This window comes from Gobio gobio (assembly GCF_949357685.1).
Source record: "Gobio gobio genome assembly, chromosome: 1".
NCBI classification, from domain to species: Eukaryota; Metazoa; Chordata; class Actinopteri; order Cypriniformes; family Gobionidae; genus Gobio; species Gobio gobio.
Genome location: NC_137097.1, coordinates 79125018 through 79147884, shown reverse-complemented (window position 1 = coordinate 79147884; position 22867 = coordinate 79125018). Strand labels below are relative to the sequence as shown.

The window sequence follows — 22867 nt, the reverse complement described above, 5'->3', positions numbered from 1 at the left end:
TATAAAAGTGGGATTATGAATTATATTGAGAACGTCATACACAGAAAGCATGCCGTAATGTAACTTACCCTGTAAACTTTAGCCTCATTCATCGTGAAGCATGCAAGCGATTTGCAAAGATTAATATAAAGGTTAATAAAACACAACACCACAATCGCTTAGACGCCATTCTGCTCCAGAGTATCAACAATGGCGGACTGATGACAGCTCGCTCAGGGCGGGTCTGTGTTGAAACGCTGCTGTCAATCAATAATCGTAGGGGGGGCGTACACCGTGTAACGTCACACGGTCAGACGGCTCGATTTGAGACAGGGGAAAATATATAAGGATATTAAAAAAAAACACTGGATGTATTTTTATCATTATAGGATGGTTGTATACAGGCACTGCCAACACACATTTCCGTATAATCAACTTGTAAAAGTGCATGTACCATTCTATGACCCCTTTAATGACGTGATATCGGCCCCCACATCTGTTTATTACACCAGTCAGTAATGTGTTTTTTTGTATACCTGAATCTAATTCCTTACGATTGCATTCATCCCCATGGGTGAAGACGATGATAATGTGCTTTGTCACATGTTTCCCAAAAACCTTCTCTACACACTTCAACATGTTTTTCTCCTGCTCTGTGAACCGACCATACTCAAAGATTAAAAGGAAAGCATGAAGCCCTCCTTCAGAGTGATGCAAACTCCTTCCAAACTCTTTAGCTAGTGTGTCCTGTTCAAGTTTTGTGTCGAAAAATCCAGGCGTGTCAATCACAGACACCATCCTCCCATCTATGTTTGAGCGTTCCACACTACTTTAGTAACAGCATTCATATCTTTTTTAGACCTGAATACTTCTTTTCGGAGGATGGTGTTTCCTGTTGCGCTTTTCCCAACACCAGTCTTCCCTAGGAGCAATATCTTACGATGAGCGAGATTGTTGTTCTGGTCAGAGGACATGGTCACTGTAACTGTTCAAAACGGAAAACAATATCAGAAACCCATCACACTTTGTCATGTCTTTGTAATTATGGATATTTAAATTTACTGAGTAATCCACTATTTTGAAGGTGGATTCAAAATAGAAAGGGTTGACATGTAATAACTCACTAGGTTAAATACATTTTTATCAATTCTAAACTTAAAGGGATAGTTCGCCCAAAAATAAAAATGTGATGTTTATCTGCTTACCCCCATGGTATCCAAGATATAGGTGACTTTGCTGAGAGTAAAAAAACATACAAAAAAAAAAAACATGCACCGACAAATTCAAATTAAACCCTGCGGCTCATGACAAAACATTGATGTCTTAAGACACGAAATTATCGGTTTGTGCAAGAAACCAAACAGTATTTATATAAACGTTTACCTCAAATGCGATCTATGTCCAACAGCCTTCACTGCACAATGACTTCCGGTGAATAAACACTATATGGCGTAGAGATACGAGCGAGAGATCATTTCCGGCACTTGCATAAACTACGCCAGATCGTGTATAGACCTCCCTTACCAGAAGTCATCGCACAGTGAAGGCTGTTGGACATAGATCGCATTTGAGGTAAAAAAAAAAAAAAGATATAAACACTGCTCGGTTTCTCACACAAATCGATCGTTTCGTGTCTTAAGACATCAATGTGTCTCACGAGCCGCAGGGTTTAATTTGGATTTCTCTGTGCATGGTTTTTTACTCTCATACATTTTGTTTCCATTCACATGCATTATACGACTGACAGACTGCAGACTGCTCTTAATTTGTGTTCTACTGAAGAAACAAAGACACCTACATCTTGGATGCCCTGGGGCTAAGCAGAAAAACATCACATTTTCATTTTTGGGTGAACTTTACCTTTAAGTCGTTACCTTAGCATTATCACTTACCTGTAGTGGGACAGGGCTGGCTCTGTTCTCGGTTGGGTAGGACCTGTAAAACAGGTAATGCAGTTGCATCACAGATATGATACTATATGGGTAAATGTTACATATTAACAGTGAGACCAGGCTGTGTATTCAGAGAGAAGGCAAGGCCGTTGACAGGAGGTCTCAGGCCAGTAAATTAAGTGACCAGTAAATTGAATTGGATACCCTTACGAAAAATAAGTATACTTCAAGTTAATTTTATTAAGTTTACTTAACTTCAATATGTTCAAGTATATTTTTAAGTATACTTTATGTAAGTATATCAATGTACCAGTAGTAAACTTGTAAGTGTACTATTTCAATACTGCTTGTGACTAAATTGACCCACTTTTAGTTAGTGATGTGTCGTTCATGAACGATTCGTTCATTTTGAACGAATCTTTAATATGACTCGGGACTACCGAGTTGTCACAGAGAGTGATTCGTTCATTTTGTGTTGACCGCGCATGCGCATTACGCTGAATCTGTACCGGAAACAACAAAAATGATTAGTTCATCTTTCGAGTCTCGAGTCTCGAGTTCGGGTTTGAGTCTTTCGTTCTTCCTGTCAGTCCCATAGAGTCTATGCTGTCAGTAGCGGAAACAGAAAAGATTAGTTCTTTCGAGTCTCGGGTTTGAGTCATTCGTTCTTCCTGTCAGTCCCATAGAGTCTATGCTGTCAGTAGCGGAAACAGAAAAGATTAGTTCTTACGAGTCTCGGGTTTGACGTTTGAGTCATTCATTCTTTTGCCACGTGACTTGTCAGCGTATTGAACACTAGTTCACAACCTTTTTACTAACAAGCACGTAGTTATTTTTTATTTTTTTTATTTTTTATATAATTCTCAGTTAATATCAGACATAAACAAATATGGGAAATATTGACTATTCAAGTCTAACATCACAAATTCAAGTCAATTAGACTATTACTCGTTTTGAATCAACTGTATTTTATTTTTCTCTATTGAGTTGTTATATATTTTTTTGTTAATGAATCAACTCATCAAATCATCACTCGTATATTAATGAATAAAAATCAGTTTAAAAATGTTACCTAAACCATTGTAACATAGCTTATAGGCCTATAGCACCTATACAAAAACATATTACACACACACATATATATATAATGTATGTATGTGTGTGTGTGTGTGTGTGTGTGTGTGTTTGTGCTATATGATTCAAAATGAGTAATAGTCTAATTGACTTGAATTTGTGATGTTAGACTTGAATAGTCAATATATTTCCCATATTTGTTTATGTCTGATATTAACTCAGAATTATATATATAAAAAATAAAATAAAAAAATAACTACGTGCTTGTTAGTAAAAAGGTTGTGAACTAGTGTTCAATACGGTGACAAGTCACGTGGCAAAAGAACGAATGACTCAAACGTCAAACCCGAGACTCGTAAGAACTAATCTTTTCTGTTTCCGTTACTGACAGCATAGACTCTATGGGACGGACAGGAAGAACGAAAGACTCAAACCCGAGACTCGAAAGAACGAATCTTTTCTGTTTCCGCTACTGACAGCATAGACTCTATGGGACTGACAGGAAGAACGAAAGACTCAAACCTGAACTCGAAAGAACAAATCTTTTCTGTTTCCGCTACTGACAGCATAGACTCTATGGGACTGACAGGAAGAACGAAAGACTCAAACCCGAACTCGAAAGAACAAATATTTTCTGTTTCCGCTACTGACAGCATAGACTCTATGGGACTGACAGGAAGAACGAAAGACTCAAACCCGAACTCGAAAGAACAAATCTTTTCTGTTTCCGCTACTGACAGCATAGACTCTATGGGACTGACAGGAAGAACGAAAGACTCAAACCCGAACTCGAAAGAACAAATCTTTTCTGTTTCCGTTACTGACAGCATAGACTCTATGGGACTGACAGGAAGAACGAAAGACTCAAACCCGAACTCGAGAATCGAGACTCGAAATATGAACTAATCATTCTGTTCCCGGACCTGTGTCACATGGCCCGGCCCCAGATCAGAGTCAGACACAGACGAGTCGACAACTAACGTCTCGAGGAGTTCGAAGACACGAGAGGCGGAGAAAAAACGTGAAAAATATGAAGTTGCAAAAGAAAGAATGTCTTGGATCAGGAGGTGAGGTGAACGAACAGAGTTAGACTGCAATTGCCTGACCCAACAACTAATCAATTAATTAAACGTTTCAGTTTCTTATCATTTGGCTTTGGTTGCAGTACCCTATAGTTTATTTTTATTTAGTTTTACAAATGTAATCAACAATTTCATAAGTACTAGATGGGTTGGGCTATTTAACATGTCATTTTAATTATATTTTACTGAAATGAACGAAATTACTCGAAATTACTCGAAAAAAGATTCGTTCATTTTGCTGAACGAGACTCAAAGATCCGAGTCAGTAAAATGATCCGAACTTCCCACAACTACTTTTAGTATGGTTTACTAAATATCCTAAAAGCAAATGATCAGCACTAACACGTTCTTTGTGCTTTAACACAGTAAACAGTAAACACATTAGATGTTTTATCAAAAACATGTACAACGCATAATTCATAAAGAAAACCTGTTTAGATAACTCATGCATAATGTACATTAGTAGCACATGACAGCATCAGCTGAACAGAGGTCATTAACAAATGGAAGAGAAGAACAGGAAACCGGCTTCTGAAATCATTGACTGCTTGATATTACAGTAAGAATCAGACATAATGCCTTAATAATATCAGAAAATAAACTAGAATAGGAAAGTAGTGTGAGAGCTCACCTCATCATCATCATCATCATCATCATCATCCTCCTCCTCCTCCTCATGCAGTTGGAATCACTAAAACGTGTTTAGACGTGTTGAACTGTTCAATAGAGCTGATAGAAACCGTTCTGTGGACACAAACAATAGTGAATGATGATTGAACAACTGAGCTCATATACAGGTCAAAATCACAATCTGAAATAAACACTAATCTACTGTTAACTATTCTACCTTACAGCGTGATCCAGAGCCGTCTCATCAGCTGGATGTGGAAATGTGTGTTTACTGTTCTTGAGTTCTCCAGCTGGAACACAGCAGTGAGGAAGGTGATGATGATGATGATGATGATGATGATGATGATGATGATGATGATGATTTCATCAGCTGTGGCAGTGCTGTCAGCCGAGTCCTTTATTCAATCTCTGAGTCCTCTTTTATTCTTCACTGATTTGACTCTTCTCCTCCATCTTTATCACTCAGTAACCTCTCAGTTCCTCCTGCACCATTAGTTCCACTGAACGATAGATGATGCAGAACCCTGAATAAATGGCTTAACTCCACTGCTTGTTTCTGCCTCCACTAATTCCTCCTAATTTCACAATGAGAAAAGCGTGTGGTCCAGGACTGGATAAATAAATACTTCTCTCCACCTCCACTATTAACTGCTCAGGATTCATCAGTGTGTCAGTGAACCAAGGAGTATCAACTAGAGACACATTCCTTATTTTGTTTTCTCGTCACTTCTCAATCTTGCTTCTAGTTCATTTTCTGTTCAATCCTAATGCAAATATTGATGACCCCTCAAATGCTGCTGTGACTCTCCTTGGTCTCCTTTCTCACTTTCTCAATATCCTCTTGTCTTTGATTTTCCTCCTGATCTTTCTGACTCATGGATTATGGAGGTCTCCTAATCGTCTTGGTGGACCTTCAAACTCTGCTCTGATTCTCTCCGCTGTCTCCTTTATCACCCTCTCAATCTCCTCTTGTCTTTGTATCACTCGTTGATTTCTTAGAAAGATATCCGTCCATGATGACCATTGGCTCATTAGTGAAAATGGGTTGTTAAAGATTATCTGTTCTTCCTCTTGTCGTCGTCTCCTCTCTTCCTCTCTCTGTCTCATTTGTTTAAGTCTTTCTAGTAAAAAACTTGGTGGACCTTTAAACTCTGCTCTGATTTTCTCCTCAGTCTCCTTTCTCACGCTCTCTATCTCCTCTTGCTTTAGTTTTTCCGCTTGTTTTCTTTGGTGAGCTTCTATCTCTGCTCTGACTCTCTCCTCTGTCTCCCTTCTCACTCTCTCAATCTCCTCTTGTGTTTGTCTCTCCACTTGTAGTTTTCTTTCCTCTTCCTCTCTCAGTCTCTGCTCTTCTTCCTCTAGACTGAATCTCTGAACATCTTCAAACATCTGATTACTGTAGTGTCCTCCTCCATTCTGCTCTATCATTGAGTCAATCTTCTGCAGTAGATCATTCACCTGCTCTCTGTTTCTTTTTGTATTGTTGAAGATGTGAAATCTGCCTCCACATTGATCAACTAGATCTCTTAATCTACAGTTCTCCTGAATGAGTTTCTCTACTGTCTGTCCTTCCAGCTGATCTCCATGAGTGAAGAGAATGATGGAGTATTTTAACACTTCTTCTCCAAACATCATCTCAATGATCTGAGGAATCAGCTGCTCCTGATAAGTGAACCGTTCATCTACTCTGAACACAATGAGAAAAGCGTGCGGTCCAGGACTGGATAGATCAACACATCTCATGATCTCTGTCACTAACTGCTCAGGTTTCAGCCGAGTGTCAAAGAATCCAGGAGTATCAACTACAGACACAGATCTGCCTGAAACAGAGGCGTGTTTCACTGTGGATTCACGGGTTACTGGAGTCATTCCTCTCATACATCTGAACTCTTTCCAGCCCAGTATTGTGTTTGCAGATGAACTCCTCCCAACACCATTTTTGCCCAGAAGAACAATCCTCATAGATGAGAGTCTGTCAGCAGGAGTCGGCTTTGTTGTTTCTTTTTAATGTAAAAAATAAAAACAAAAAAGAAACAGTTAATGCTATTTTAAACAACTGCTTCCTTCACTTAATTTCTACAGAGTTAAATGTGAAACTCGAAAGTGAGTGAACAACATTTTGGTATTCTCAGACATCTAACATAGTGTAACAACAATTCTATTCTATTTAATTATTCCAATTAATTGTTTGTCTTTGCAAAATTGTTGTCTTGAATAGTCTGTATTTATTATAATCAGTGTTGTACTTATTGCAAGTGTCTGCATATCATTGCCCAGTCAACATTTTGAACTCACAGTGATCTCACCCAATTTTTGTTACCAGAATGTTCTCCTAAAAGGTAGGATAACATTCACTAAAACTATTCTAAACTTGTTTAGTGATGACAGAACATTATCCCCAAACATTCTTATAAAGTTTTAGCTGGAAGTTTCCCAGCATGCACGGCACTCCAACATCATTAGTTGTCATATTTTGGTTGAAAGTGAAAATCAGGTTGAAGTCAAGCTCCATCAGCATTAAACAACTCCAAACACAGCATTGGCTTACTTTATTTCTGGCATATGTGTAGAGAAGTTATTATTGAGATTAAAAGAGGTTTAGATGTTAAAGTTTATTTGGTCACTTAGAACGGTCTTTATTTAGAACGGTGACATGCTTCATGTTGCAAAGCATTCTGGGTGCATCATACAAAACGTATTAGTTGCTCCCATAATGCATTGCGGCATGAAGCATTGTTGAGATTCATATACCAATTTTTGATGTTTGAGTTATTTCTTTAAATTATACACATTATCTTATTAAAACACTGTTGCATATCATGCTGTAGAAACACTACTATAAACAATAATATGAAATTAATGACACATATGATGGTCTAGATGAGATCAGCTGATAAAATGATTATATTTTATGATTATATTTTTTATCGCCATCAAGTGGTGACATTTTCTCGTGCTGCTCTTGCCATAACAATCACAGTTACAACAGTCAGAGGAAAAACTAGCATTAAAACTCGAGAGTCACATTGCTCAACTAAAGCAAACACTGATTGCCATAATGGTGACATCCAACCAAACTATCATTTTCAATAAATCACCTAAACCTCTGTAAATCTCAATAAGAGCTTCTGTAGACATCTGACAGAAATAAAAGTCAGTCTGGTTAGTAATGTGTGAAGCTGGTAATGCTGTTTGTGGAGTTGTTTAATGATGTTGGAGCCTGACGTCAAACAAATGTCAACCCATTTTTCATTTTCAACCCAAATTTGCTGTCTGAGGGAAGTTGGATTCCATGTCCAATAACATTTCTAGCTGTGGTGAGCTCACATTGTGGCCATTGTATGAGCAAACATTGAGTGCGCTGTGAGGTTACACTGTTAGCTCATTGTGAACACATGGTGAGATAACCGTGAGACAAAGTGTTGACTGGGGAGAGACTAGATGTCTTTAATAGAACAAATTATTTTGCATAAAAAACAGACTCACCTGTTGTGTCACAGTTTGTTCCACATATTTTTCTAAGCAGCATTTGAACTTGTCCAATATGTTCCCTATTATTGTTGTTGAACACATGGTATCTCTGATGATATTTCTGAAGGAGTTTATTCAAGGCTTTATAATCGCTGATGAATTCTTCTATTGTCATGTTGTCATTCTCTAGTTGATCTCCTTTGGTGATGAGAATCCAGGTTTTCTGTATGCGCTTTGCTCCCAAGACCCTCTCAATCTTCTCCACAGTTTTTATATCTCCGTCCGTGACTCTGCCAGCTTTGATGACCAGCAGAAACACACAGCGTCCTGATTCATATTTCAGTTGCAGAATGTCTTTATATTTCTGCTGAATCGCCTCTTCGCTCTGCTCTTTGTCAAGGATTCCTGGTGTGTCATAAACATTGATGTGTTGTCCAAAGACAGTATTAGATCTCACAGCAACTGTCCGTGTGACACAGGTGAAGCTTTTCTTTGATATGAAAGCTTCTTCTCCCAGTATTGTGTTTCCAGTCGCACTTTTCCCAACTCCCGCTTTTCCAAGTAGGACCAGATCCAGACTTTTATGCATTTTTGACATTTTTAAGGCCTAAAGGTAAAAAGTGCAGTAAGACAAAAAAGAACACACATGTAACTAATAGAATAGGTCTAAAACTATATTAGGTAGGGATATTAGTTAGGGATGCACCGTTACTAGTATAGGTATCGGGCCTGATGCTTGTGTATGCATACTCATTAAAATGCTTCGTTACCGATACCACGCAGCGTATGCAACAGTGCTTGTGACAAAGAAACACTGACTACAGAGCAAACAGAGATATTGATGCAGAGAGATACTGTGGTGGCCTAGTAGGGTTGGACCTAAACTCTGCAGGACATCAGCTCTCTATGACCGAACTTGCCCCTGACTTAGAGGTACAAAAATGTACCCTTGAGGGTCCCACCCCAATTGGGGCCACTTGTGCCTTGAGAGTGCCTTTTTCCTATTGAATTGTCAGTGACTGACGAATTGGGATCTCGCCTGAGAGTAAAAGTGGTAAAAGAACGAGCCAATGCACAGCGCCTAGTGAGATTTGCATCACAAACCGCACACCCGTTTCTGGGAATAAAAGGGCTTACGCGCGATACTCACATTGAGCTTTTGCTTCAGAGCTGAGCAGACATTGATTCTCTCCGCTCTAATAATCATTGTTGTAGTCAACAGATTCGAGTTGTTCATGTTGGTGTGACAGCGCATTCCAGCTGATCACGATTTCTGATTGTGCATTTGAAATAAATAAATAACTTTAAAGTGCTCTCTAGGGGTGCTTTATAAAACAACATTTACCACAAAGAGCCAACTACAAGATCACTTCTTCAGGGTTCTCACAGGTTTACTCTTCTTGCCTTTGTGCCAGCAAAGTCATCTATGACATCATCATAATATGACAACTGAATTTGAAACCACATGGTTGATGCTGATAATGCCAAGTCCACTGAGACGTTCTTGCATCATTGTGGTTCTCAAGTATGTTTTAATAAGTTTGAGCTTAGAAAAGCGGGAGAGTGGCTGAGATTCTAAGGGCAACCCACATGTTGGGGTCTGTAAAGTTATCTGTTAAACCGTTAAACTTTAACGTGTTAGCTTAGTGCACGCGCACAATTAATCAATTCAGTGTTTTCTTAACACAGTCTTACCTCTGGCTTTTTTGCGTTTGCCCTCCTCTTCTTTTAATTTTTTTCTTCCTTGCGCATCAGATCATTTATGAGGTTGTTTTGACATGTCGCCACTTCGCCCCTCGCTGATAGCACGCACACACATCCAGCACAAGCCATTATTAAACAGAAAGTAAACAAATCGGCACACGGGGCCTGGGTCTCACCTCGCTCCGGCCATCCTTCAGGTGTCAATCAATTGGGGGCGGGTACAGTAATGCCCTTATTTTGGATTTTTATATAATACAAATTATTAATACTAATTCTAAGTTTAGTTTGCTAAAGATATCAGCAGTTTGATTATGTTTGTAACTATTTTTTTATTATCCCTTGGCCTCTTTGGCGCCCCCTAGCGAGATTGCGCCCTTAGTATTTGTCTATACTGCCTATATAACGGGCCGGCTCTGGTGCACATCTGGTGCAAGTGGCTTCCCCTGGGCGCTTCAACAGAAAGACCTTAAAGGGTTAGTTCACCCAAAAATGAAAATTATGTCATTAATTACTCCTCCGTTCATCTTCGGAACACAAATGAAGATATTTTTGTTGAAAGCTGATGGCTGAGAAAGGCTTCAGATAGGCCTCCATTGGCATTCAGTACATTTACACTCACAAGACCCATAAAAGGCACTAAAAACGTCGTTACAAAGTCCATCTCACTACAGTGGCTCTACTATAATTTTACGAAGCGACGACAATAGTTTTTGTGCGCAAAAAAAAATCTAAATAATGACTTTATTCAACTTGTTCTTGTCTTCCGTTTTGGCCTCTGCCGTGAACTCACGAAGCACCACGACGAATGCGCGAGAATATGACGTAGTGCCGGCGTTCGGGAATCCATGAAACTTTAGCCCCATTTTGAGCACTACGTCGAGACCTAAAGCATGATCAATGCAGAATTCAAAAGTCTAGATACGGCGCGTCTTCCTCTGCTTGTAAACAAATCTCCTCCTCGCTTCTGGGTAATGTGTCCGAACGCCGGATCTGGGTAATATTCTCGCGTATGCGTCGTGGTGCTTCATGAGTTCACGTCCGAGGCATACACAGAAGACAAGAACAAGTTGGATAAAGACGTTGCTTTTAATTTTTTTTGCGCACAAAAGCTATTGTCGTAGCATCGTACAATTATTGTAGAGCCACTGTAGTGAGTTGGACTTTGTAACGACGTTTTTAGTGCCTTTTATGGGTCTTGTGAGTGTAAATGTACTGAATGCCAATGGAGGCCTATCTGAGGCCTTTCTCAGCCTTCGGCTTTCAACAAAAATATCCTCATTTGTGTTCCGAAGATGAACGGAGGTCTTACGGGTGTCGAACGACATGAGGGTGAGTAATTAATGACAATTTTCATTTTTGGGTGAACTAACCCTTTAAATTTCTCTAAAAGAGCAAATCTGTGTGATGTTAGGTCTTTTTCAGGATGTCATTCCACCCATGTATTTCAGGATGCAGTCACTTCCTGGCCCTGTCTGACAGCCACACTCTTTTCTGCACGTGTCTGGACAGACTTGCTGAAATGAGACCACTTTGGACTTGCTTAGGTAGACCTGTTCACGACTTCAGAGTTGACCCTTTGCCGGTCGTATTATTCATTGACTGGAGGGACTCCCAGTATAGATGCACGGTCACACAGCTGGCCCTGGGGCCTACGCAAATATGTGTTTCCCCCAGTGAGCCTACTCGCACAGACCATGTGCAAAGTCAGGGAAGACGAGGAGCAGGTCTTGATGGTTGCACCTTATTGGTCCACCTGAACCAGGTTCCCAGAACTCATGCTCCTTTCGACAGCCCTTCCCTGGCACATTCCCCTGATGCACAGATCTCTTTCGAAATATAAGATGTGGGTTGTTCTGTCTGTTTAATCCCTTAAGACACAACTGACTGTGTTTACATTAATTTCACATCATAAAAGCATTTTGAGATGCAAGTACATTTAGCCACTACACGGAGTCAGACTCGCACACAGCCGCATGCACGAGCGCTCTTCACCAAGCACACATGAGCATTTGAAGTTGAAAGCAGCTTCTGTCAGTGATTTTTATATTTTTATATATAAGTCCACTGCATTCCAAACAACATAAATGATGCCTTCGTAGAACATTTGTAAAAGCTCTGATTTATTCTCAAATTCTCAGGATTTATCCAGAATCGTTAGAGAGAAAAATCATGATGCATCGATATATCCTCCCATCTCTAACAATGAGCAATCACTCGATACAGTTATTATTATTTGTTAATGTTAATTAATTGTCACATGATGGGTAGGGTGACCAAACGTTCTGTTTTCTCAGGACATGTCCTGTTTTCAAGTCCTGTCCTGGCCCTAATATAACAATTTTCTATCCATACAGAGGCATACTTTAAATGTATTGAAAATAATGAGGAATCTTTGAGTAAACTTTGAGTATCATTTGAGTATCTGGTTTTCGGTAATCAAAATATGGTCACCCTAGTGCAAACAAACCACAAACCTTAAGACATGCCAACTAAATTTTTTCTTGTAAACACAACTCAAATACTTTGTGAAACAGAAACATAATTCAACTGAGTAAGCACCAATTAAAATTAGACATTAAAACAAAACAATTGAATACACTTTGGTACAACATGCATTAGCTCTATTTTTATATTTCTGATGTACCATCAGAGCCATCTGCTGTCAGACAGCGAATGTGCATTTTCATGCAGCATGTCTCCTTAGCTTGTTCCTTCAAGTGCTTCTTGTTGTTATTTTTTTTTTTAAATAATCGCCTTTAAAGTTTAATAATCATATTAGACTGTATCACTGTTTCCCCATGACCAATTTGAAAACGTCTTAATATAAGACGTTTCTTGTAGCATTTAAGATATTTAAGAAGTTTTATTTGCACTCATGCTCCTAAATATATTTTACAGTTCGCACACATCTATTTTTATTTGCAAATGCGAGTGGAAAGCTTGCATTGTCGAGCCCTGATCATAAACATGATGAGGCTGTAAAAGCGATAGAGTCTGTTCGGTGTGATGACGTTTAATCCCCTCGACAGCCACTGTAGTCCCATTAGCCACTTGTTAGCAACTGCCTTTTTCAAACAACTTTAAAAAAATCACGAGTGGGGTAATACTGATGTATTTTATGTCGTAGAATAAAACCTAAACGTGTCTTGAGCTTGTGTTCACCACAGACCTTATTTCAGCCATTTAAACAAAACCCAATTAAAAAAAACATCAATGGAACCAAAAGTAAGACCGTTCAAAATTGAGATGATGGAAATGCTATAAACGTGTTGTTGTATCTTTAAAACTTACGTCTTAACTTAAGTAACCTACACATTTCCATTTCCTGAAATTAGATTGTTGAACAAATTGTGTTCATTGTAAAAACAAAACACTGATGATATTAAAAACTTACCAGTGATGTTTGTTTAGGCTCCCCTGGAATTCAGAATGTGTTTTTTAATTCAAAACAAAGTCCATTTCTCTTATTTTCAAACATAAAACTGATTCGGCTCACACAAACACCTACGTTCGCACAAGGAGAAGACGATACTTTCTGAGATGAGTGGGGCTTTCTAAAACATGCCACATTATGCAAAACTCATTTCCTGGAAGGCACTGTCATGCAGAGATTTAGTGCCAATAGACACAACCCAACCAGCTAATCAAGTTTTTCAAGATTATTGAAAACCACAGGTATGTGTGTTGGGGGAGGTTAGAACTAAACTGTGCAGAGCTGTGGCTCTCCTGACATAAAGCAAAGCATTGAGGCACAAAAAAAAAAAAAAACTAACAAGCAAAATTCTTAAACAGTAGACGAGTTAATCCTTTCAAGTGACACTTTATGACTGCATAATGAACACACAATCATACTATACCTCATATGTTCATACCATATTTTTAATGACACCAATAAACATAATACAAAACTAACAGTCATTAAAATGATGGATAGACAGTCCATTACAGTATTAAAATAAAGTTGTAATTTTCAAATTGTATACACATTCAAAATTCACGTGATTACAATTATATTGCATTATTAGAGAAAGAAAACTATAAAGGAAGCAATAAATGTACATTTATCCCCTTAAATAAATCACAAATAAATAGCTTTTAAGAAAATAAGTACACTTACTAATTAATTTGAGTAAGTAAAACTTACAAGGTAACTTACAAATAATAAAACAAAATACAGAGACAAATATACAACAGGAGTAAACCTTTTCCTTCTCATCTATGACCAAGGGCACCAGGACCTTCACTGGTGCCTGTCCAAAGACTTAAATGGCGTTTAAGCTCTGTGTTCAATCGAATGAAGTGCATCTGTTTTCTCTGTATCGCTCATTGGAATCAGATTGTGCCATTATAACACCTTTCAGCACAGCTGAACTGACAAATTTACCCATGAAGCATTTCTGAAAGCTGTGTCTAACACAAAGCTAAAGTCAATGGCGCCTCATAAGCACTCAAAGTAGTTCTCGAGCTTCAGTGTCCGTTTGGCCTTTGTGTTTGGGATCATAATGAATTTTACTTTTCTCTGCAGATGTACATTTAATACTTGTGTTCACGTAATGAAAACACTAGGTTAAACACATAATTCAAATGATCCATAAGAAAATTCCCTGATCGCGTCTCCAGCTGTCCGCACAACCTCATTGTGTTTCAACGAGAGAGGAGGAGGCAATGCAGGATGAATCTTGCAGTGACATTTTCAGAAAACCTGCCTCAGCCTCATAAGTTGGAATGAAGTTTCATCTTTTGACCTGCTGCTCATCAGTTGTTTCAAGGTCTTTAGCCTGCTCAGTGGTGCCTTCTTCTTCTGATACATCTTCTAATGCACCTTCATCCTGCATTGCCTCCTCCTCACTAGTATCTTGATCAATGATCTGATGAAGAACATCATGCACAGAGAGCTTCTTCACCCTTGGGCTACCACAAAATGAACAACAAGCAAGGCACTGTGGGGCATTTATTTTCGTCTGCTTCTGAGAAAACATCAAAATCACAACAACTACAACTGACACAGCCTTAGATGAAATCAACTGAAAATACATTAAATCTACAGTTCTTTTTGAGAAGAACAGAGGTTTAGATGCTGATTTATTGAAAATGTTTGGTCACCATTATGATTTAAAAACGAAGAGTCAAACTGGCTAACTCAATGAAACACTGATCTCCATAATGGTGACACAATATATAGAAAATAATATATTTTTAATAAATCATCAAATTTAAGCCTCTATTATCCTCAAAAAGAACTGTAGACAAATGACAGAAATAAATATATTTAATGTCTTCTTTTATCTTCAGTTGATTTCATGTAAAGCTGTGGCTGAAGTCAGCTGCACAGTTCTGGTGTTTCTCTGTCCTTCAGTGATTCTGTTCTTTATCATCAGGTGTCTTCAATAATCAAACAATCATCACTCAATTAATCACTTAAGTATCTCATTAACTCATTAACACTGCTTCAGTGTTAGTTTAACACCCTGCTGGAGGTTCCCATATGAACGCCGAGCGGTGATAATTCAACACCAGGGAATTTACTGTGAGTTATACCCCATGTGAACAAAGTCACTGAGTTTCAGTCCAATGCGATAACATTAACTAGTATTTACACAACATCAGGGTTAAATACATGCTCATGATACATGAAGAGTCATGAATGTTAGAATCAGTGACTTACAGGCCTAGATAGATCATTGGTTGGAATTTATTTATGCATTTAATTAATTATGTATTTATTTATTTATTTGGATGGTTGGTTACCACCCGGCAAATTCCTGACACTTTATAAATAAATACATAGGGGCTCAAAATATTTTCTGACATTTAAAATATATGAGCCCTTGCATTACTTGCAATTTTTAAGAAAGCTAGCATAAACAAAAAGAAACACACACACACACACACACACACACACACACACACACACACACACACACCAGTGGCGGTTCTAAGGGGGTGGCCAGGGGGGCCGGTGCCCCCGTGTCAACAAACTTGGCCCCCCCTCTGGCCCCCGTAAATTTGGAATCACATCGCACCAAACAATTTTCTGAAACTGGTTGCAATGTGCGTTTTTTGCTGTGGCGGTATGTGATGAAAAGAGCACTTTATTGTGTCATAACCAATAACCAATGCAGAGAAGCAATGAGGAGGCTGCGCGCTGTGGGACGCATGTAGTCTGTTTATGAATGATTCGTCACTCAGTCTGCATTCGCTCAAATAGTTGTAAAACGCGGGCTATAGCGGTTGCTACGCACTTGATTATAGATAAAATAAGATCTCTTTATACACGTTGTGTTGTGTGTAACTTCACCCATACGCAGCAGTGATAGCTACTGATTAATTTTACTGACTTGACGACTTTGAATTCCATTCAGTCATTTCGTTCATTTACTGGTAGTTAAATATATTTTTTCAATGGCTAATTTCTCCGAACACGTCCACATATGTAATCTTTGATCATATTCAGAATTAGGAAGATGCAGCCAAAGATAAATTATGACCAACGCAATGAAAGAACCGTTCATGTGCGAATATGACAGAGATAGGCATAGGCTACCCGAGAAAAGATACAGAAAATGATGTCATTTCAGTCTTGTTCACATATAGCGAGAAATAATATTTTTTATCCAATTGTCCAGTGTTGCTTATAGAGTATTAGATGTTTGTTTTTATGCCTATGCTAACTTTGCGAAGAGTCTGCTAACAGAGAGCAGGTAGGCTACAAAACATGTAAAATAAATGGTTTAGTTTTACTTTTATAAATTGAGCATGCATGATCATATTACAGATACATTACTTTTCAAATAAATAAATGAACTTGAAATGATTTTACTTCACGTGTAGAGACTGCAGACAGAGTGATACAGTAGCTACATGGCCAAATAAAAGACTTTCAATAATCTGGGAATAAATTAAAGGGTTAGTTCCCCCAAAAAGAAAATAAAAACACCTAGGCCTAACTCACCCTCGTGTTGTTCCAAAACCTGTATTAGTTAGAATGTCTTAACCAAACCATTTCAGTGCTTCTAGAATGTCCATAAAATTCAAGATATGCGGCAGAAATGCCCCTGAGTTTTAGTCTCAGAGCGTTTTTACACTGGGCACGTTTGTTGTGGTCCGCGTCAGAGCGCGTTCTACACCGCGAATACACCGCAGGCTCCCTCTCACTCGTATCCAAGGTAAATCATCAACACTATCATCCCTTACACATGTGTTGTATTGAACTAAATACACCGTCATCTGATAAAATGCATGCGCAGGTTACTTTTCTTGTGCACCCGAGTCTTAATCTTATAATATATAATACAATCTTATGTATCCTTTTATATATATATATTAACAAAAGTACATATTTTGAATAGGCTATCATAATGTTTATAGTTATTTTGTTTATTTCCATTTGTTTAGCTACGCATTTGTGTTGCCTCTATCAAAAAAAATACATATAGCCTAAAATGGTTATTAGCAGTTGTGTAGGCCTACTTTGTTTTTGATTCATTATTGCATAAAATAATATTATATTGGATCTAACTATAATTACCCAGTTGTGAATCATATGACCAGTGGATCGTCCGTGGGTGGCCAGTTATTTATTATAAACCAGCGGCTTGGTAGCGGACCACTGTCGGAAAAGTGGTGGCTGCCGCCGGTGGTCCGCTAGGAAAACGATGAGCAAAATGCCAGCGGGCCGCCGGTGGGCCGCCAACTTTGCCTCCAGTGGTCCGCCACTGGCCCGCTAGTCGTATTAGCTTGTTGCTTTCACATTCCCATGAATCGCAGCACAGCTCGAGCGCAATTTGCGCAACCGAGCTCAGACCACCTCCTTCAGGCAGTCTCGAATTCAGTTCCCCTTACCAATTATTCGAACTAATCTGCCAGTGTGAAAACGCCCTCACATTTACATCATGATATGGACTACAGTATAAGCAATATAACATGAGTAACGAGTTCTTCTACCCAGAATAGCATGAGTGCAAATGCGATAGGCCTAGCCTACTGATCTTATACAACAGTTTAATAAACTAAATAAGTTAATATTGTGTTCAACATAAGAAAGTCCTATTTGGAACGACATGGGGGTGAGTAAATAGATAGAATTTTTAGGTGAACTACCTAATTTTCTACTGGTTAAGATAAATGTTAACGTGTGCCCCCTAAAAGCACAAGTGGCCCCTGCCTGGCCCCCATAGTTACCGTGGTCTAGAACCGCCACTGACACACACACACACACACACACACACACACACACACACACACACACACACACACACACACACACACACACACACACACACACACACACTGTAAACAACCAGTTAAATAACCCTCAGTTATTTGAATTAGTTTGGAGCTTATTATATTATTCTGATATTATTCCCTATATTATATATCGTAATTCTATATTTTCTTAATATTAGTTATGTTTTATTATATTTTGGAACGTTACTTTGCACTCTTTAAGTTATTTAACCTATAGAGACTTTTATTTTGAAAGGCGTCTTGCTGGAAAGTCAAACAGATCGCTCGTGCAGACGCGCACAGAGAGAGCTCGCACACGAAGATAAAAACACTGACGGAGATACGGAGCCATGCGGTCACGGAGATAATACGTTTATTAAGGACACTTTTACGTGGATTTAAGCATTTAGATGCTGTTTGTTGTTTTTATTTTGCAGTATTTTTTGTTTGTTTTGTTTTGCACCTGGTTGAAAAGGAGTACAAGGTATTCATTTATATTTAAAGGGGCTATATGCGTTTTTCTGAAATTTAAACTCGCGACTGACACCTGTGGCCAAAAAACAGAACTGCTCTTATTTTCTGCTCGCTCTCGCAGCGGTGGTGACGTCACATCCGCAAACAGCGCGGGAAAAGACGACCCGCCAGAGAATAGGAAAAATAGGAGACAGGCTTATAGGTGCACCCACTGTGAGCGGACAAGGTGTCAGTATGCTCATCAGGAGATGTTTGAGTCATAAATGGTAAAATAAAAAGGCTATTGTTACGTTTATTTTGGGGAAAAAGTTGCATATAGCCCCTTTAAGCACTTATGTATATATATAATATCTTGTCTTAATGATTGTTTTATGTGTTTGTTTGATTTAAGAGTAATTTTATGTTTTTAGTATAAATGTTAGTATTAATTTCTAAATTTGTTGCTATAGTCAATTGTTTTGATTCATTTATATGAACGTGTATTATTTTCAAATTGCAACAATTGTTTATTTATCTTTTCTAGCTCTTACGTTGTTGTAAAGTCAACAAGGAAATAAAGAGACAAAGGACAGTACAACATCAGTGCATGAGCAAATGTATTTATTCAATTCAACCGGGCTGTAACACACACACACACAAAACAACCAATTGAATTTAAACAAATTTATTGACAGTTTTACAAAAAAACAGGATGTACAAAATGGTTCTACATGAAAATATCAGCCTAAGTATATTTCTTTAAGAAATATAACCCTTTCCTCAATTCCTCAAACAGCAACATATCAACATCAGCAGTAAATCAGAGCAGAGTAAAGCCCAGAAACCCTCAGATCCACAGTCCAGCTTAAACATGTATAATACAACCACACTCTTTATATACAAGCCTCATATTATAACACCAGAATCATTTTGATTGGCAATGCTAATGCAATAATCATGTTCATATAAGATTTTATGTGCATTGTCTATTAATCTTGGCAGTAGTAATTCAACATATGATACTTATAATTACATGCTTGTAAAAAAAATCTGTGCCAATTTATAATTTCAACCATATTATTGGGTGCGTAGATTAAATCAATGAGCAAAATAGAAAACAATCCAGCTGATTTGGTTAATCATCTGATGTCTCCGAGCTGTGCTCATTGTTTAAATCTTTAGAGCTGAAGATAGTCCAAGATTGACTGAAACATTTTCTTTTTCTTTTTTTTTTTTGATTGTGTGTGCACTGTCACGTTTTTTAGTGCACTTTGATATTTTGTTTTAACTTGTTTTTAAAATGAATCTGTGAAATCTGTGTCTCTTGTTTTAGGACTTTTCCTCTGTATAATTACATAAACACACACCTTTGGACACCTTTTGCATGTGTTTGTGCCATTATGAAGTTAAACGGGTCCTCAAAAGCACAGACCAAAAACAAAAACAAAAAGAATATTGTAATTACCACACCAAGATAGTATGAGAGAAACACAGTTTAGTGTTAAAAAAAAAGACAATGGTTTATGATATAGCAAATCATAGACATGTGTATGGTACTGTTGTATGAATATCTGAACTTATATCAAAAGAAAGAACAGACCCTCTGCTTTTAAACAACAACAACCAAATAAGTCATGCATTGACGCTTGAATGTGGGAAAGTTTAATCTAAAAAAGCAACATTTTGAGCAAAAAGCTGAGAAAACCGTGTTTGTCAAACGCAGATATAAAAGCTTCAGAGTCCTGTAGCTCGTCCACATTTCATTCAGTAACATTAGGCAGTTTTGATGTATATGATGTTTAATGTTCACACTATTTTACATATGGGTAAGCAAGGCTTATCACTTGTTTGCGCTACTAATGTCCTCTTTCAGAAGACGTGTAATAATGCAGTGCAAACGTGGATTGCTGAATAATTCTGTCAACGGTGGGGAAAGAGCTCATTTCCACTGAGTTGGGGCTCAGTCATTTTATGTCACAAATATATCAGACATGAAGCTTTTGTAGTTTTTTGCTGATCTCCGGGAAGTTTTCTTTCAAATGCATCTCTTCCACCTCCTGTCTCGCATTCTTGCGTTTCAGCTGATAAAAACGTATCGACTCTTTAAAATGTCTGTCCTTATTTTTCAGTTGCTCCTCCAGGTTTTTAATTCTCTGGTCTTTTGTCTGCCCGGATTCTTTCAGTTGTCTAATGCTCTCCTCCAGTTTGGTCTTTTCTTCATTAAATGTGTATTTTAGTTCCTGCATCATCTTATTGCATTGTTTTCTAAGCTCGTCCTCTTCGTCCTTCAGTATTTTTTCTGCATGCTTAAACATGTCACTGGTGTAACACTGATCTCCATTCTTGCGCAACATGTCATCAACCTTATCCAGGAACTCTAAAACCTGTTTGCGATCATTCATTTGTGTGTTGTTGAACACATGATACCGTCCGCCACATGATTTTATGAGGTCTGTTAAAGCAGGCACTGCTTCCTCTAGTGCTTGTTCGATGTCCTCTGAGAGTTCATCACCGTGAGTGAAGAGGATGATTGTGTGTTTATCTGCTTCTTCTCCGAATATAGCCCTGATCCTCTCTACTGAACGTTTCTCTTCTTCTGTGTATGGGCCGAACTGAATGACCATGATGATGGCGTGTGGTCCAGGTGCCGTCATGTTCACGCATTTACTCATCTCATTTATGAATTCACTGTCTGAGAGTGACGTATCAAAGATCCCTGGACAATCAACCAGCTCCAGCTGATGGTCTGCAACCTCTCCAATCTCCTTCCAGCACTCTTTAGTAACAGATGAAGCTTTTCTGGCAGCTCTGAAGGCTTTTCTTCCGAGGATTGTGTTTCCAGAAGAGCTTTTTCCTGCTCCAGTCTTTCCCACCAGCACCATCCTTCTCATTGACACTGAACAATACAGTAAAAAAGAGATTTATATGCAGAATAATTGATATTGAGACACTGGCCCAAAATGTTGAAAACCAATGTTGTACACAAGCCTGCTTATCTATCTATCTATCTATCTATCTATCTATCTATCTATCTATCTATCTATCTATCTATCTATCTATCTATCTATCTATCTATCTATCTATCTATCTATCTATCTATCTATCTATCTATCTATCTATCTATCTATCTATCTATCACCTTTTCCAAGTCATCTCAATGGCAAAAAGTGTCCCAATCACCCTGAATTCACCATATAAAAACTTTCAAAAAGTTTTTTGTTTTGTTTTCTAAAATAAATTCATTACAATGATCAGATGATGTTTATTAAATCCAAATGAACGGAGACAAACATTGCATGATGTGGGAATATACTTACTATTTGGAAGTTTTATATTAAAACTATCACTTCTTTTCTTTCCGTGAACCTCGTCTGGATCTAAAAAGGGAGGGGGAATGAGGAAACTGGCCTAAATAACAGCAGGAATAGCTTTAAAGCATTTATATTTTTATTTATATATATGTATATATATATATATATATATATATATATATATATATATATATATATATATATATATATATATATATATATATATATATATATATATATATATATATATATATTAATGAAATGCAAAGCACAAAGTATTGTTTTCTGGCAACACGATTTACAAATCTACATGAAAACAAATATTTTACTTCAGACTTGGTATTGAACTGTGTCAGAATGCGAGACGTTATGTGCTAATTCATTAACGTCAAAATACATAAAAACTTGTCAAAATTTTCCTTATTTCAAAAGAACATTTCCAAAAATGACACAATCTAAAAAAAATGCAAGGAGGAAATATCCAGATTTATTAAGGTAAACACGTACGTCAGTAAAACTAGAAAACTAAAGTAAAACTAACAGAAGAACAGTTTGCTTAATATCTTTATGAATAAACTTGAAAGTTACCTTTAGTTTCTGGTATGGTACTTGAAGACGACATGATTTATATTGAGTGTAAATCACAGCGACGTGTCCCGCAGGTAATGGAGAATCTCTTACCTGTGCGCAAACTGATCACGTGACTGACGGAGATCAGGCGTCACGCAGAACTCAAATATGTTTTTTCATGCTTTCAAATAACGAATAACAACAATACAAGTCTCATATTCCATTCGCACTCATTAAAGAATAAGTGGAACATGTGTTTATAGAAAGTACATTTTCACAGATTCAGAAGTTTAATAAAGAGGGCAAGTACAGATTCTGAATGTTAAGGTGAATTGCTAATAGTGAAATACTTCCTTTGCTTTATCATGACTGCACATTCACATAGGGCATATTTTTTGGAAGTTCCTTTGTAGATACAAAAACAAACAAAAAAATAATTTGAACGTGTAGCTGCTGTTATAGCCTAGTGTTTAAA

At 37.8% G+C, this 22867-nt stretch overlaps 2 protein-coding genes across 2 annotated transcripts; both read right to left on the bottom strand.

Annotated features, from left to right (window-relative positions):
- Positions 1-5530: 5530 nt before the first annotated feature.
- Positions 5531-13407, bottom strand: LOC307123304 (GTPase IMAP family member 8-like; the record flags this gene model as incomplete). Its single annotated transcript, XM_079811807.1, has 3 exons — positions 13227-13407; positions 8144-8735; positions 5531-6657 (listed from the first exon to the last, which is right to left on the bottom strand). The coding sequence occupies exons 2-3, from the start codon at positions 8724-8726 to the stop codon at positions 5531-5533; spliced, it is 1710 nt and encodes a 569-aa protein (XP_079667933.1). The 5' UTR covers positions 8727-8735; positions 13227-13407.
- Positions 13408-19182: 5775 nt separating this feature from the next.
- Positions 19183-22516, bottom strand: LOC307127497 (GTPase IMAP family member 7-like). Its single transcript, XM_079818749.1, has 3 exons — positions 22411-22516; positions 21829-21888; positions 19183-21407 (listed from the first exon to the last, which is right to left on the bottom strand). Exons 1-3 carry the CDS (start codon positions 22442-22444, stop codon positions 20497-20499), a joined length of 1005 nt encoding a protein of 334 aa, XP_079674875.1. The 5' UTR covers positions 22445-22516; the 3' UTR covers positions 19183-20496.
- Positions 22517-22867: the final 351 nt, after the last annotated feature.

Excerpts from the sequence above, each read along its gene's own strand:
- LOC307127497 (XM_079818749.1), bottom strand. The coding sequence starts at position 22,444 with ATGTCGTCTTCAAGTACCATACCAGAAACTAAAG. Across the intron at positions 21,889-22,410 it reads TACCATACCAGAAACTAAAG|ATCCAGACGAGGTTCACGGA; the intron begins GTAACTTTCAAG and ends CTCCCTTTTTAG. Across the intron at positions 21,408-21,828 it reads TAATATAAAACTTCCAAATA|TGTCAATGAGAAGGATGGTG; the intron begins GTAAGTATATTC and ends TGTATTGTTCAG.